Source organism: Thalassophryne amazonica, chromosome 2 (genome assembly GCF_902500255.1).
Source record: "Thalassophryne amazonica chromosome 2, fThaAma1.1, whole genome shotgun sequence".
Classification (NCBI taxonomy): Eukaryota; Metazoa; Chordata; class Actinopteri; order Batrachoidiformes; family Batrachoididae; genus Thalassophryne; species Thalassophryne amazonica.
Window position 1 is genome coordinate 27,636,524 of NC_047104.1, and position 16,923 is coordinate 27,653,446.

The 16,923-nt window shown below is 39.4% G+C and overlaps 1 protein-coding gene across 2 annotated transcripts in view; it reads left to right on the top strand.

The window, feature by feature from the left end:
- LOC117523133 (src substrate cortactin-like) overlaps positions 1–16,923 on the top strand; it is a 48,834-nt gene that overhangs the window by 4,074 nt on the left and 27,837 nt on the right. Inside the window, exons 2-7 of one of the 2 annotated variants that reach the window (XM_034184558.1) lie at positions 8,225–8,308; positions 10,083–10,156; positions 10,250–10,379; positions 10,736–10,846; positions 11,744–11,798; positions 14,027–14,137. In XM_034184558.1, coding sequence (XP_034040449.1) covers positions 8,225–8,308; positions 10,083–10,156; positions 10,250–10,379; positions 10,736–10,846; positions 11,744–11,798; positions 14,027–14,137 — 565 coding nt within the window. The remainder of the gene's footprint in view (positions 1–8,224; positions 8,309–10,082; positions 10,157–10,249; positions 10,380–10,735; positions 10,847–11,743; positions 11,799–14,026; positions 14,138–16,923) is intronic. The other variant, XM_034184567.1, reaches the window with a different exon arrangement.

The following is a 16,923-nucleotide window of genomic DNA, read 5'->3' on the forward strand; positions in this document are numbered from 1 at the left end:
TATATATATATATATATATAAAACTTAAACTGTGTTTTTCCATCTTGATTTGGATAAACAAATTGGGTAAAAGTGCAGTTTACTACAGGTGTAATATAAATTCAATAATTTGTTGTCCTAGTAAGTAAATGCTGTAATCAGAATGGAGCAAACCAAAAACACAACTTTTTTCTAGCTAATTTTGATTGTGATTATGTTGTTGAGACTCAGAGACCAATGTATTCTGAGATATGTTGATTGTGATTATGTTGTTGCGTCAAATGTATTATTAGATAGCTTGCATATGCCTATATTTAGATGGCTTTAGTTACAGTCATACATATTTCATGTCAATCAACAATGTTAAAAGGTTGGAAGACTATCCAATTTTGTCTTCTGAACAAAGTACATTTTGCCCAAAATAGTAGTTATACCTTTTTTCCTCTGATTACCTAATGGTCATTCAACATGTTTTAGAAAGTATAGCATTTGAATATACCAATTGCACAGGTAGGAGCATTATGATGGCTGCTATTTAATACTTTAAGGATGATAATTTGTATAAAAGCATATATTATATATTATACCTCTTTGCTTTTATACAAATCATCCTTCTTATTTTATCTGTAAGGAGTGACTTTCTGCATTACTTTTTCCTTATCCTCCCCGAGATGTCGTATTATGTAATGAAGTCGGTTTCAACTGTGACCTTCCAAAAGGATTTAACAATAGGTTTTCAGTGAATACCCCTTCAGTGATTGAAATTAAGTCTAAACCTATTGTGCTATATAATACCATTTGGGGGTATCTTAGTATGACCATTCTAAAGGGGTCTTTGCACCATCATTTTTGTTCTTAAGTTCATTTTTCTGACTACTGAGATGGGGCACTATGTAATGAAGTTGTTTCAACTGCGCACCTTTTATGTTAAATAAAACTGTAATTAGCGCTAATTAACTATGTTCTTAATTAGTGCTTCCACCAAAATAAATGTTCTTATGTTGGGTTTTTCCATTCAGTGAACACTCCCGCATCAATTGGCACTGAAATAAAGTCTGCACTTCCCATGTTAAATAAATTCATTTTGGGGGTTGTGGCAGGGTGTGGCCCTTCTTAAGGGGTCTTTCCACCATCATTTTTGTTCTTCAGTTTATTTTTATGACTACTGAGATGTGGCACTATGTAATGAAGTTTGTTTCAACTGCACACCTTTTATGTTAAATGAAACTCTAATTAGCACTAATTAATTGTGTTCTTAATTAGTGCTTCTACCAAAATAAATGTTCTTAAGTTGGGTTTTTCCATTCAAATCAAATCAGTTTTATTTATATAGCGCCAAATCACAACAAACAGTTGCCCCAAGGCGCTTCAGTGAACAGTCCCGCATCAATTGGCACGGAAATAAAGTCTGCACTTCCCATGTTGAATAAATCCATTTTTTGGGGGTGTGGCCCTTCTTAAGGGGTCTTTCCACCGTCATTTTTCTTCTTAAGTTTATTTTTCTAACTACTGAGATGTGACACTATGTAATGAAGTTGGTTTCAGCTGTGCACCTTTCATGTTAAATAAAACTCTAATTAGCACTAATTAATTGTGTTCTTAAATAGTGCTTCCACCAAAAAAAAACTTAAGTTGGATTTTTCCATTCAGTAAATACACCTGCATCAACTGGCATTGGAACGAAGTCTGCACCTCCCATGTTGAATAAACCCATTTTGGGGGGTAATTTGGGTGTGCCCCCTAGCCACACCCACCACTTGCCAAACTTAAGAATCGCATTTCCTGGCACAATTTAGCCTCATAAGCATTTCTGATACGTCAGACCTTCCGCACCTTTCATGTTGAATAAATGTCACCTAGCTCCTGCACTATAAACAAGAGAAACGTCATAAATGTCACAATGTACATTAATGAATAAAAATCTCAAATTACAAAGCTAATTAAAACCAAACCCTCAGCCTTCAACAGCAGTACATCATTAAATGTAAGTAGCAGAAGATAAATGTTTTGAGTCTGGATTTTACTTACATAACTCTACTTAATTTCAGCTAGTCCACTGTTCCACAGTGTAGCACGCAAACACTCTGCACCCTGTTGTCTTCTTATCAAGGTACCACATGAACCTACATAATATATGAAAAACTAAAATGTGTAAGACTAAATCATTGAGGTAGGCCAAAATTAACAACTAGGAATAACTGAAATGTTACTTGAGACCCCAGAGGATGTCTTTAATCCAGATTAATGTCAAAAAACAGTTGTGCTAATCAAGAGTAATATTATCTGTATCTAAATGTCTTGTGATTTTCTCTGATAGAATGTGAGAAGACACTGGTTCTTCAGGTAAACCATCAGGGCTGTGAAAACTCCGCGGATCCGCGGAATTCCGCGGATATCATCATGTGGAGGGGTGTGGGAGTGTCAGTGTTGTACTCTAATTGTGATCGTTACTGAGTTTTTAAAATGTTTATTGCAAAGCATTCTCTTTTTTTTACGACATCTTGCAAGTTTTATAAGTCCGTGGACACTGATCTGTGTGTTACAGATACAAATCAGTTTCCTCGGATCCGCGAAGTTTCGAGGAAAATAAATGCCACTCAAAGCCTGGCTGTTACAACAGTTGTCGTAAAGCGGGACTGGTTGGTTGCTGCGGTGACGCTGTGTGGCTCCTGTGTGAAGCTACCTGAACGTAGCATGTGGACATCACAAACTTTTAGAACTTTCAAGTTTTAAAAGAAGAATTTTGAGCATTTCTGTGTCACGGAGCGACATCAAACAGAGCGAAGATGGCGAGAAAGACGTTTTGAAAAAGTGTGATAAGGACAAGAATCCGTGGAATTGTTGCAGGCTTCATCAACACACCTGAAAGATAACGGGGAAAAGCGAACTGGTAAGAATTTTTTTTCTCTCTCTGGAAAATAAACATTGTGCTGTTCAAACAGGATTTCAGAAAAGATTATGTGCCTTTTTTTCTTTCATTAATCTAGAATTTCTTTGATTGGAAAAAAGACATTGTGGCTTTGAATGAATTTAGGCTACATGAATTTACACAACAATGTAAATTAGGTTTTATTAACGTAGACTTTTTTTCATGGGAAAAAAGAATTGTGGCTTTTAGTGGATGTACAGGAATTTACACAAGAATGTGTGGCTTTTTATTATTAGGTATGTTATTGATATTTTACCCTGATTTTTTTTGTTTTAAATATTCTACAATCTACCCCCTGCGAATTTTCCTCGGATTTCACAATTTTCATTTCACAGCCCTGAAACCATGCAAGGGTGCCCCAATTAACCCCAAATGAGGCCAGTTAGTAAAAACAGGCACTGTTCTTGGTGTATGTAAACCTTGTACCTGCAGCCATTCCAGATTAAATCACCCTATTTCAAAAAAATGCCCCCAGTTCATGGTCTCAAATTTGCTTAATTTTCACATTGTGTAGACTATGAAAGAACAATCCAAAATAGCCGGTTTATATTCTAAATAGGGGTATTACTGTAGGGCTGGGCGATATGACTTAAAATTCATATCGCAATATAAATTGAATGCCTTCATGGTAACTGTATATATATCACGATATAAAGGTAAGTGTAAAAGTTATAATGGAAGTGTTTCTGAATGGGTCATATAGTCTCTTTGCAAAGCTAATTTGATTAAGATAAATAAAAACTAACAACAAAAAACATAAACAGATATAAATAATTTTGAGCGCCTGATTCTCTGACTTGTTGTTCATTCTGGTGAATTTAATGGGACAATTGATTAATTTGGTCATATGACTTTTACATGACCAAATTCAGTCAGGCAACTCCAGAGGGTTAAAATAACATAATTTTACACTCTTACAAGTTTTAATCTGCCAAGGTGGCAATAGAGCCTGTGACCAAAGCACTGACTGCAGCCTTTTCCAGTCATTCAGAGTCACTGAGGAAGATACAATGGCATCATCATCAACATCATTACCGCGATTGGTCGGTGGAGTTTAAATCTCTACCATCGGCCAAATTTATACCGTGAACAGAATATATCGTTTATACTGCCCACCCCTATGTCACGGCACACAGAAGTTGTGGTTCAGTGCATATTTGTTTTTAGATGTCACAGTTCAGTACAGGAACTTTTAATCTGAGCAGCACAGAGCTGCCGTCAAACACTTTAGCACTGTGAGACAGTGTTAATGTAAACTTTTTCAGTTCACGTTTGTGACTTGATTACATCTCTTGTCATTCGCCTTGAGATGAAATTACTGTGCAGTGTGTTTTGTTTTTTGTCCATGTCGCACTTGTGGTGCCAGACTCCCTTCAATATTTCATCCATTTTTTTTATTTAAATCACTGTTCACAGTGCCGCCGTTTGGTGGCAGTCTCATCTGTGAAATTTTACACTAATTCTTAGGTCAATTTGGTGGTCTTTTGTCTAAAATCAAGTGCGTACTGATCTAATCTGGGGATAGCAATTCAATACAAACGCGCATCAGTACACTTTAAGGTTCATGTTTCGGAAGAAAAAAGTAAATTAATTCCATTTATGGTCACAAAGTTTCTGATTGAAATGATCTGTTAACTCGCTTTAACTGCCCAGTTTGTTATTTCTTCTTTTTGCTTCAGACACACAGGCAGCAGACTCAGGGGTGTGGCCACACCTCTTGCACTGAGGGTCTGGCCTGCCTCCTGCACAGACCATGAAACTAGAGTGACACACAGTCTGCGGAAATGAGACAAAATGTCAGTGACTTGCAGAAACAAATTAGAATGTGTCTATCATGCTGTGCAGTTTTCTATATTCTGCATGCAATTCTGTGAACCGAACCACCACCACGTGTACTGTATGGTTCAGTACAAGTATTGTGACACCCCTACTAATAGCGTTTCTTATAGAAAGACCCATCAATGGGGTGTGGAAGATTTTTCTTGCTGTGTTTGAAAGGCCATATCTCTAAAAAGTATAACAGCCACCGCCCATTTCCTAATACTTCTTTATAATATGGATTTACTAGCTGGGATACCTGGCGCTGCCCGGGTTAACCTGTTTTAGACATAAGCCAAATGCCAATCATTTTAATCAAAACAATTGCCCAACATTTGTTTTTGTAATGCTGATGTCATGAATATAATAGTTAATGGGCTAAAGTTTGTCCAGCAGAACTATAAGAGGTGGACTCCCCAAACTAAGTGGAAATACTTGGTTAAAAGACAAACACATTTGAAGTCCTTCATGCAGACTTTGTTTTGCAATCAAATTTATAACAAAATTACACACAAAAGGTAGGTAACAGTAAATGTAAATATCAATGAATCAAAATTGAGGTAGTGGTGTATTTCACTGTTTTTTTTACATTGCAATTTTACAAGCATAAAATGAATGTATTCAGACAGGAAGGCAAACTGGGTTGTACAGGACAGTCAGGTGCTTAACAGTTGAGAACATAAAGTAGCTGAAGAAAGGTATTAAATAAACAGAGATGGCCAACACATATACAGGGCTGGAAATTTGAATCTGCCTGGTCATACCCACAGCCGGCTATTTTGGGCGTAATTTTCAGTTCAGCTTTTTAAAAAAAAATGGTACCAGTTTGTTTCCCATGTCATGAGGTTTCAGAATATATACACTCAACAAAAATATAAACGCAACACTTTTGGTTTTGCTCCCATTTTGTATGAGATGAACTCAAAGATCTAAAACTTTTCCACATACACAATATCACCATTTCCCTCAAATATTGTTCACAAACCAGTCTAAATTTGTGATAGTGAGCACTTCTCCTTTGCTGAGATAATCCATCCCACCTCACAGGTGTGCCATATCAAGATGCTGATTAGACACCATGATTAGTGCACAGGTGTGCCTTAGACTGCCCACAATAAAAGGCCACTCTGAAAGGTGCAGTTTTATCACACAGCACAATGCCACAGATGTCGCAAGATTTGAGGGAGCGTGCAATTGGCATGCTGACAGCAGGAATGTCAACCAGAGCTGTTGCTCGTGTATTGAAGGTTCATTTTTCTACCATAAGCCGTCTCCAAAGGCGTTTCAGAGAATTTGGCAGTACACCCAACCAGCCTCACAACCGCAGACCACGTGTAACCACACCAGCCCAGGACCTCCACATCCAGCATGTTCACCTCCAAGATCGTCTGAGACCAGCCACTCGGACAGCTGCTGAAACAATTGGTTTGCATAACCAAAGAATTTCTGCACAAACTGTCAGAAACCGTCTCAGGGAAGCTCATCTGCATGCTCGTCGTCCTCATCAGGGTCTCGACCTGACTCCAGTTCGTCATCGTAACCGACTTGAGTGGGCAAATGCTCACATTCGCTGGCGTTTGGCACGTTGGAGAGGTGTTCTCTTCACGGATGAATCCCGGTTCACACTGTCCAGGGCAGATGGCAGACAGCGTGTGTGGCGTCGTGTGGGTGAGCGGTTTTCTGATGTCAGTGTTGTGGATCGAGTGGCCCATGGTGGTGGTGGGGTTATGGTATGGGCAGGCGTCTGTTATGGATGAAGAACACTGTGCATTCATAATGCCATCAATAAAATGCACCTGAGATACCGTGACGAGATCCTGAGGCCCATTGTCAAGAACATCACCTCATGTTGCAGCAGGATAATGCACGGCCCCATGTTGCAAGGATCTGTACACAATTCTTGGAAGCAGAAATGTCCCAATTTCTTGCATGGCCAGCATACTCACCGGACATGTCACCCATTGAGCATGTTTGGGATGCTCTGGACCGGCGTATACGACAGCGTGTACCAGTTCCTGCCAATATCCAGCAACTTCGCACAGCCATTGAAGAGGAGTGGACCAACATTCCACAGGCCACAATTGACAACCTGATCAACTCTATGCGAAGGAGATGTGTTGCACTGCATGAGGCAAATGGTGGTCACACCAGATACTGACTGGTATCCCCCCCCAATAAAACAAAACTGCACCTTTCAGAGTGGCCTTTTATTGTGGCCAGTCTAAGGCACACCTGTGCACTACTCATGGTGTCTAATCAGCATCTTGATATGGCACACCTGTGAGGTGGGATGGATTATCTCAGCAAAGGAGAAGTGCTCACTAACACAGATTTAGACTGATTTGTGAACAATATTTGAGGGAAATGGTGATATTGTGTATGTGGAAAAAAGTTTTAGATCTTTGAGTTCATCGCATACAAAATGGGAGCAAAACCAAAAGTGTTGCATTTATATTTTTGTTGAGTGTATATATAGTTTTTAGGGCTACATATTATAGTTTGTGAGTTTATCCCGGACAGACAGACAGACGTAGCCCTTTATGTATATAGGTTGTATGGAAAAAATTTCTTAGTGGGTCCAACCCCCAAAATGTCATCTTTTTCTTTTTAATAAGAAAGGGTTATGTTTATTTCTTATGGCACAAGCTATATGAAAGAAACATTAATTTTGGATTGGGTCTATAATCTACAATATGATATGTGCTAATAAATTTCAGACTAAGACCTGAGAGCCACTGTTGTTTTTTCTGTGGAACAACTACCCCGCAGAAAAATGAAGATCTTGAAAATAATATTTTCAAACAACTTTATGTTCAAATAAATCAGATAGCTTAATAACGTAATCCATGTATTGTTTCATGACAACAAATATGTCAAGTTTGAAATTATGTTTTAGCCTAGGCCTGTGTAACTAAATGGTTGCTTGAATTAATTGTTGGCTGTTATTAGATGAGCTGTATCATGTACCAGCAACTGTTCTGGCCTCAGGTTGGGCATAAAGTGGCTGAAGCTCACAAACGTACAGCAGCCATTTTTCTACCTGAACTATAACTTAAAATCATATCTAAAGTGGAAATAAACCACAGCTAACTGTACTTTCTTCTCAAGGCCTTTACAGAAATGATGGACATGATAAGCAGATGAGTGTGGTTACATGGTGGGAGATGCTTCCTATCATGTAACAGGCTAAAAGTTGGGGCTTGCCTGGCAGGTTCCCTGGTCTGAAAACATTTCCTTCTTCGCAGATGAATGGAGCCACGTCTCCTGATTGGAAACAGATGCTGATTTGCCCAAACTTTGCTGACTCTGGGATTCAGAGTAATACAGAAAGCTTTTGTCTTATATCCGATCTGCCTATCAGATTTTTATTTTGCGTGTATTAAGTTAGAAATGGAGTTTTGTCAAAGTTGTTGAAAATGTTGTTTTTTTTTATAAGGAATTAAGTTTAGATTTGGCATCACTTTGTTGTTTATTATTTGTGCTTCTTGCTGACTAAAGATGTGGAAGGCAGCAGCGGGTCAGTCAGTCAGTGTGTCTGTGGATGATGACGGGGATGACTGGGAGACTGACCCTGACTTTGTGGTATGTATATCGTGAACCTTTTAGTTTTTAGCAAGACATTTTCTCATTTTAGAGGGTCAGGTATGTGTGTTTGGTAAAACATCAAATTTTGCACAGTCATTTTTGATATAAAATAAAAATTTAGATATCGTGCAAAGCTTAATCTATATTATAATAGCCAAGTGGTGTGTGTGTGTGTGTGTGGCTTTGATCATAGAAAAACTGGGGGAAGCTGACATTTGGAGTTTCTTATGCTTATGTATTTTAAACAGCTTGTGACTCTGACGAGGGCAGTTGCATTTCCTCCTCTCCCTCTGTGCTTTTCTATCTCTGCTCCAACCTTCAAAAGTCCCAACTTCACCACACTATGAATTCTTTGAACTATATTTGGATTAACCATGGGATTGATCAGCTGGTCTCTGACCGCTATTGACACCATTTTTTTCAACAAGGAAATCAGGGCAGGGGGACCCTGCGTGCCCAAGATGGAACCTACTCTGCGGGCTATGTTCTCGACGACTGGGAGAAGTGGCATGTTGCGTGCTTGGTATCACTCTCTGTGGAGGACGTTGAAGACTTATTTATATTTGGTTTTATTGTGGGAGGGCTGGTACTTAATGGTTTAAGTGCTGCCCTGACCTACCGGAGAATTCGCAAGACGGCTACTACCGGAACCACGGCCCCTCATCTGTCCGTCATGATTGAGTTGGGAAAGGCGATACAGTCTCAGATTGCGTTAACCCTTGAACTCAGATGTAAGTTGGATAACATCTCGGATCAAATGTACTCCTTGCAAAGAAAGATTTCAGAGACCAGGGAATACTCATAAAATGGATTTGGTTGGTCAGAGGGGCTGCTAATGTGTTTCTCTGCTCAACCTTAAACATGGCCTTCGAAGGTCAAAATGCCCCTCTGTTTTCCTCCAGAAGAATTTCTACGGCCTTGGTGAACCATTCGGCTGCCCTCTTATCTTCTGCCCTCCCCGACAGTCTGATGTTGTCAAGGCAACTCCAGACATTATACAGACACTGACAGAAACTGATGCAAACTCATCTGAATATGAACTCATCTCATCTGCACATGTGACGCATGCCCCCCCCCCCACTCTTCTGCCCTTCAAGTTGAATGCCATCCCATTCAACTTGTAATAATTGTGGATGAATTGTATTTTTGTCTGAGGTGAATGGGTGTGAAGAAATTTTGTTGCACTTGTTGTAATGACAATATATCTATCTATCTATCTATGATGAATGCTGCGAAAACAAAGTTGATAGGACTAATACTTTTGGAGATATTAGCTTACAACAGTGAACAATGGATGTTGTGCTGCAATGCACCATGGGAGTTCAGGGTTTTGGGGTTTTAAATGTTATTGTGATTCATGTTAGTTTAACAGTGTTGTTCGTATTATTGATTTATTGTGTTTTGTAGTTCAACTGGTTTAGTCAGTTTAGTTTAAAATAAAGTAATAATACTAAAGATGATGATGATAATAAGCATAAAACAGAAAATTGTTTACCATATCTGCCCCACTCTAGGTCATACAGATACAAGTAAAGTGCCCCGACCCCACTTACATCTGAAACCAATCTAACCACAATTACAGTAATTAAAATAAATTTAAATGTAAAAAAAAATTAAAATGTTTCTATTATATCGATTGCACGTCTGTGCAAAATTTGGTGCTTCTACCATAAAATGCACCACTGTAATATTTTTCACATCTGCCCACTGTTTGTACTTATTCTTCCTATATTCTGCTCTTGCCGCTAAAGCATGTATTCTGGATTTCCAGAATGATGTGTCAGAAAAGGAGCAGCGCTGGGGTGCCAAGACGGTGGCTGGTTCTGGACATCAAGAGCACATAAAGTGAGGAAGGAAATAACTTTCCAGTGACGTTTTCATACTGTGTGAAAATTACAAAATGTGCCTGCTGCTGCCTTTGTTTCCCACTGGTTATAGTATCCACCAACTGCGTGAGACTGTGTCCACTGAGCACACAGCCCTGAAGCAGAAGGAGCTGGAGACTATGCCCAAGGCCTCACATGGATATGGAGGAGCATTTGGAGTGCAGGGCGACCGTATGGACAAGGTAGGAGATGCCAAAGCTTCCCGGGGGATCCACACATAACGTGCACAACTTATGTAACTTTCTTTTTAAATTTTGGTTTGTTGAAGTTCTGATTAAACCATAATGTCATGATATTTTGAGCTTGAATCCATTTTACAAATCGTACCTGCAGTGCTGTGTTGAAGTTCTCCATTTGTCTCCATCTGTCTGTTCACACCTTTTGATAGTGATGACTGTGCACTATTGACGCCGCACACTCCTTGTTTCACCTGCTACCTCTATCTAATTAAATCTAAGTCCTGTGTTTTTACTCTGTCCTTAGGAAGGAGAACTGAAAGTCTCTTTTATTGACTCTTGTAATTCATGTGTGTTGACAGTCTGCTGTAGGCCATGAATACCAGAGCAAGTTGTCTAAGCATTGTTCTCAGACAGACGCCTCCAAAGGCTTTGGGGGGACATTTGGTGTGCAGTCCGATCGTGTCGACCAGGTATTCCTTTTGTCTCTTCACCAGTCTTGTTTATTCATTTTAAAATCACTTTAATATTTAAATAGGTACATTCAAAAAATCTTAAATCCTTTTGGTGATGTGGATAGTAAAATGTACGTTACGTTTTCTCAAACGATGCAACTTGATAATCACTGGAGAAATGTTTACAATGAGACCAGGTGGTTTCAGATGTCATTAAAATGATTAGTTCCCCCCACGTTATACGACGGAGACCTTTTCCTGACACATCTCTGCATTACATGGAGAAGGGGCATGGGTGGACTTGAACCAGGAACCTTCTGTTTTAGAAGCAAGTGTACTGAATGCTTGGGCAGCAAGCTGTTGGTGCTGCTTCCAGAAATGCATCCAAAACTCACATTTGGAGACTAAAAATGGCGATAACCCAGGATGTGGTCATACAAGGTAGAGAGTTATTAGGTGTGCTAAAAGGCTTCAAATGTCATTTCTTCTGCTTCATGTGGAGGAGGGAGCATTGAGAACATGTCAAGGCAGAAAGCTGTGTTTATGGCCTGAAACGTGCTGCTAATGTGACATCTAGTGGAAAAAAAATACTCATAGTAAGTCTTATGGGCAAGACCATATCCAGTTTGTCCTGGTTGCTATGGAAAAAATTGAAAAATTTAAACTTTTGGTGATGTGTATTGGTCCTGCACTCACGGCCAGCGGTGGTGAATTTTCTGTTGACCTCTCACTGAAAAGAATGTAACATCGGCTTTACTGTCTGCCAATATGTGGACGCGGCAGTTTGTTTTTGATCCACAAGTACAGATGGAAGCTGAATGAGGTCCACAGTGGGTCACTGAGGGTTTGTAACTGTTGCAGGATTACAGGTGGATTAAGTCTTTAATTGTCCTCTCATTCTCTCTCTCGTTCCAGTCTGCTGTTGGGTTTGAGTACACTGGGAAAACAGAAAAACATGCTTCACAGAAAGGTGAGGTCTCAGCTTGTTTATGTTTCACACACCTGCTTCAGCTCCAGGTCAGCTGTAATGTCAGTAGTTTAACAATTTCTTCGGTGGAATCTGTTTTTAATGAACTTACCTGCATTATTCAGGAGATGGATTTCTACATTCACTATTTTTATTGTTGCCCTTTTTGCTTTTGACTCCGCACACTCATGTACTGTTATCCTGCTCAGATGCATTTTAGTGTTTTTGCTTGAGATTTTAGCACATAAATAAAACTGTCAGGAGTTAAAGTTGTCACCTGCAGCTTTAAAGGGGGTTCCCATCAGTCTCATTACTACTTTTATTTATTTTGTGTAATGCTCTTTGTGTATAGACTGTGAACATTTTTTTTTTTTAACTTAAGGCATTTTAACCTCATTCATTCTTTACCCATTTTAGGAAGAAGGGTGGCCTCACCCATCTACATTTTTGAGCTTCATTTCAGTGACTTCTTGCTGTCACCTCTAGGGATGGATATTGAAACCAGCTTATGTTAAGAATCGATAAATGATTCCATCCACCGACATCAATAGCCTTTTTGCTTAACGATTCCCTTATCGGTTCTTCAGCTTGCATTACAACGGAGCGGCTGGAACTACAGGCCAGTACAGTTTATAAAATGATGGTCCACAGATACTCACAAAATTCTGCTTATTTTACTTTTTTTTTTTTTTTTCCGGCAGCAAAGTCGAATTTCTTCACATCTCCGTGCAATCAAACTTCAGCAATGTTTGCACAGGGGAGAGATGGCTCCAGCCACACGCCATGACGAAAATACGTTTGTTTTCGTCTCGCGCACTCTCCGCTGAGGAAACATTAGCTGCACAATCAATGGGTCCGAGTCTGACGAGTTACCCAGAATGGCAACAAATATGAGTAAATTAAGTACTTTATGCATGTTTTTGTGGTTTCTTGAGGCTTTTTGTGAATGTGGAAATGCGCTCTGATGTCAAAACGCACCCCTGTGAAATAAATCAAGCGCACCTTCTCTTCTGTGGTGCTTAATGGCAGCCGGCATTCTTATTGTTGCATTTCTGCCACCTTTTGCATCAGTCCGTATATGGCAGTACTAAATTCTCTCTCTGATTCCAGTATCTTTCAGGTATTTAAAAAATGAACCCCGCCCCATTTAATTTAACCTTTATTTAATCAGGTTAGTCCCATTGAGATAATCTCTTTTACAAGGGATACCTAGACAGTTATAAAGTTTCCAGTTCACCTAACCTGCCAATCCTCTGTATAAAATACTTCCAACAGAAACTTCTTTCAGAAACTTTGACTGTGTACACATCTTGTTTATTTCTATTTATGTCCAGAGATCAAGGATCCAGTGACCAATTTCATATTTATTTGCTTTTAGACTCAATAAAATGTTGTTGACATAGAAAACATGTAAAGCCTACTTTGTCTACACAGAAAATTCACAGGAGGTATTGATAAGGGAATCGATAAAGAATAGGATTTTAAGTGGAATCGATAATGGCATCAGTATCAATAAAATCTTCTCAATATCCATCCCTAGTCACCACCTTAGTGTTGTGCTCATTTCCGTGGGGGGGCTTTCAGTTATGCCAAAGTACAATTCCATGTGTTCCACTAAGCAGTGTTTGTATTTAACTGGTGCAAAGAGCTTCCATTTGTACCGCAGGCACAAGGACACAGTGTTTACTCATGATGGTTTTTCATGGTACTGCTGCAGTGTATTTATTTTGTGCTGGTGTCTAGGTCACACACTGAGGTTGCAAAATTGATTTAATCAGCCGGACTATTGGCCTCATGACTACTTTCCAACTTCTGCATCAGATATTAAGTTGTCATGATGGAGCTCAGCATTGTTCGAAAATGCCAAATGCAAGCTTGAATTTATTTGATCTTTTTTTTTTTTTTTTCATTTTGAAATTATGTGCAGGTATAACTCTAAAATTATCTTGTTGAAAACAATCATGTTGGTTATGTGTTGAATTGCGGTGATACCTTGTAAGCAAAATTTGAACTTTATATAAGACAGGGTTCTCAAGTGAATATTTGACCTTCTGCACTGACGTTACAGAGCACAGCAAGCTACAGTCGTACCAGTGTGACTGTGGCTGTAACCTTGGCTTGTGCCTGAAAGTGGCGTTGGTGACTTTGGAATTGGGCTGTATCTTGATCACTGCTGTTATGCTGATTCCTCCTGACCTTTGACCCTTACCTTTTCCTACTTTGCCATGTAGACTACTCCACTGGGTTTGGGGGGCGATACGGCGTTCAGACAGATCGCGTCGACCAGAGTGCGGTGGGCTTCGATTACCAAGGCAAAACTGAGAAACATGAATCCCAGAAAGGTATGTGTGGATCAGCTGCTGTGCAACATTCTTATTTCCCAGGAAAACCACAGACCAAACACAGCAGACAGCAGCTGGCTGACTGCTTGAATGAACGTGGTTATTGTTCTGTTGATGCTAAAACCTTGTCAAATGTCTTAAACTGTAAGAAATTCATGATCTGAATGCTGGTGTGTCTGCACTTTGTTCACTCAAACACAGATAAGCCATGGTCCAGCACACACACAAAACATCCTATAAATTTGGTGTTGTTAGAAAGCTTAGGATGTCCAGATTACAAATAAACATACTGGGACTCACTATGACATGAATACTTTTATTAACCTACCTTAGCCAAAAGAAAATGTCTGATTCTGACATCTGATATTTTTTTTCTCACAACATAAAGTTGCCAAATAGCATCTTTTAAGCAAATGGGACAAATAACACACCAAATGAAAGCTGTCGCGCAGCTTTCTTGTGTCAAAAGGTATACTTGATTGAAATATTAAAATAAAAACACTTGCACAGAAATGAGACTGTAAGGTTGGATATTTAGCACACTGAAAATCTCTACATCTATTTGCACAAAATGTATTAAAATTATTCAAATCGGGCATATATTGGCCATTTCACAAGTGTCTGACATCATATATGCATAAACCAGGTAGAACGTATCAATGAGTACAATGTGCTTCTTGTATCTTTCAGGCTTGTTCCAGATCAGAGGGTATGCCTTCATATAATGTCGAGGCTTGTAATGACATACTCGTGTGGCCTCTTATGCTACTTGCAGACATTCATAAGTTGCATCACTCTTTAAGTCACTTTTTTTAATCTCGGGGTTGTGCTTCATGCAGCAAAAAGGAAATGTGGATTTATGTGGCACATTGTAATGCAGAAACCATGTTTGCAAGCAAACGTTTAAGGGCTAATTGTTACTGTACAAGGCACAAGGAACACAGTAAACTGCTTCTTGATAAGGGGGGGGGGACTCATCTCTAAAGCTGTTTTCTTTCACAAATAAGATAGTAATTATGCTGCAAATATGTTTAGTACCAATAAAAGACTAATTTCTACAAAAAGGTCAAAACTGAAATCACTTCACTCTCTCTCACACACACACACACACACACACACACACACACACATATATATATATATATATATATATATATATATATATATATATAGTGGATGGTAAGGAGTCCAACATAGAGAAATATTGGATGAAGAAAAGCTAAATCAAATCAATTTTATTTATATAGCGCCAAATCACAACAAACAGTTGCCCCAAGGCGCTTTATATTGTAAGGCAAAGCCATACAATAATTACGGAAAAACCCCAACGGTCAAAACGACCCCCTGTGAGCAAGCACTTGGCGACAGTGGGAAGGAAAAACTCCCTTTTAACAGGAAGAAACCTCCAGCAGAACCAGGCTCAGGGAGGGGCAGTCTTCTGCTGGGACTGGTTGGGGCTGAGGGGAGAGAATCAGGAAAAAGACATGCTGTGGAAGAGAGCAGAGATCAATCACTAATGATTAAATGCAGAGTGGTGCATACAGCGCAAAAAGAGAAAGAAACACTCAGTGCATCATGGGAACCCCCCAGCAGTCTAAGTCTATAGCAGCATAACTAAGGGATGGTTCAGGGTCACCTGATCCAGCCCTAACTATAAGCTTTAGCAAAAAGGAAAGTTTTAAGCCTAATCTTAAAAGTAGAGAGGGTGTCTGTCTCCCTGATCTGAATTGGGAGCTGGTTCCACAGGAGAGGAGCCTGAAAGCTGAAGGCTCTGCCTCCCATTCTACTCTTACAAACCCTAGGAACTACAAGTAAGCCTGCAGTCTGAGAGCGAAGCGCTCTATTGGGGTGATATGGTACTATGAGGTCCCTAAGATAAGATGGGACCTGATTATTCAAAACCTTATAAGTAAGAAGAAGAATTTTAAATTCTATTCTAGAATTAACAGGAAGCCATTGAAGAGAGGCCAATATGGGTGAGATATGCTCTCTCCTTCTAGTCCCTGTCAGTACTCTAGCTGCAGCATTTTGAATTAACTGAAGGCTTTTCAGGGAACTTTTAGGACAACCTGATAATAATGAATTACAATAGTCCAGCCTAGAGGAAATAAAAGCATGAATTAGTTTTTCAGCATCACTCTGAGACAAGACCTTTCTAATTGTAGAGATATTGCACAAATGCAAAAAAGCAGTCCTACATATTTGTTTAATATGCGCATTGAATGACATATCCTGATCAAAAATGACTCCAAGATTTCTCACAGTATTACTAGAGGTCAGGGTAACCTCATTAACCTTAGTCTGTGAAGAAGATTCCCCATTTACATGAACAAATTGTAAATCAATTGTTCTCCACCCCCCTCCCAAATTAAGCAAACAATAGAGTCAAGTAAATTAGATCATTTTTTGTTGTGAACAGCATATGATTGATTCAGATGAATGCTTCTAAAATGTCAGTAGCGTGCTTGTCTACCTTCTTAGTATTTTTGGCATCCTTTGAGTTCAATATTTCCACCAATTTCTCCTCTGTGAACTCAGCAAACCTCGCTCTGGCAGACAGTTTTCTGCTGTTGTTGACATGTTTGTTGCCAATTTTTTCAACCAGCGTCTGTCAGCTAGTTCCTGACCTTCGGATGCCGCACTCTGATTGGCTAGCTGTTGGCATAATTTAACCACACATACGCGTGCGCACCTGGTGTCGTGTGTTTTTGGGGCCGAAATATGATTAGTCTCACTGTCAAAGCAACATCCTGTTCTGCGCTAATCAAAGCAGCAGCAATGTCAGC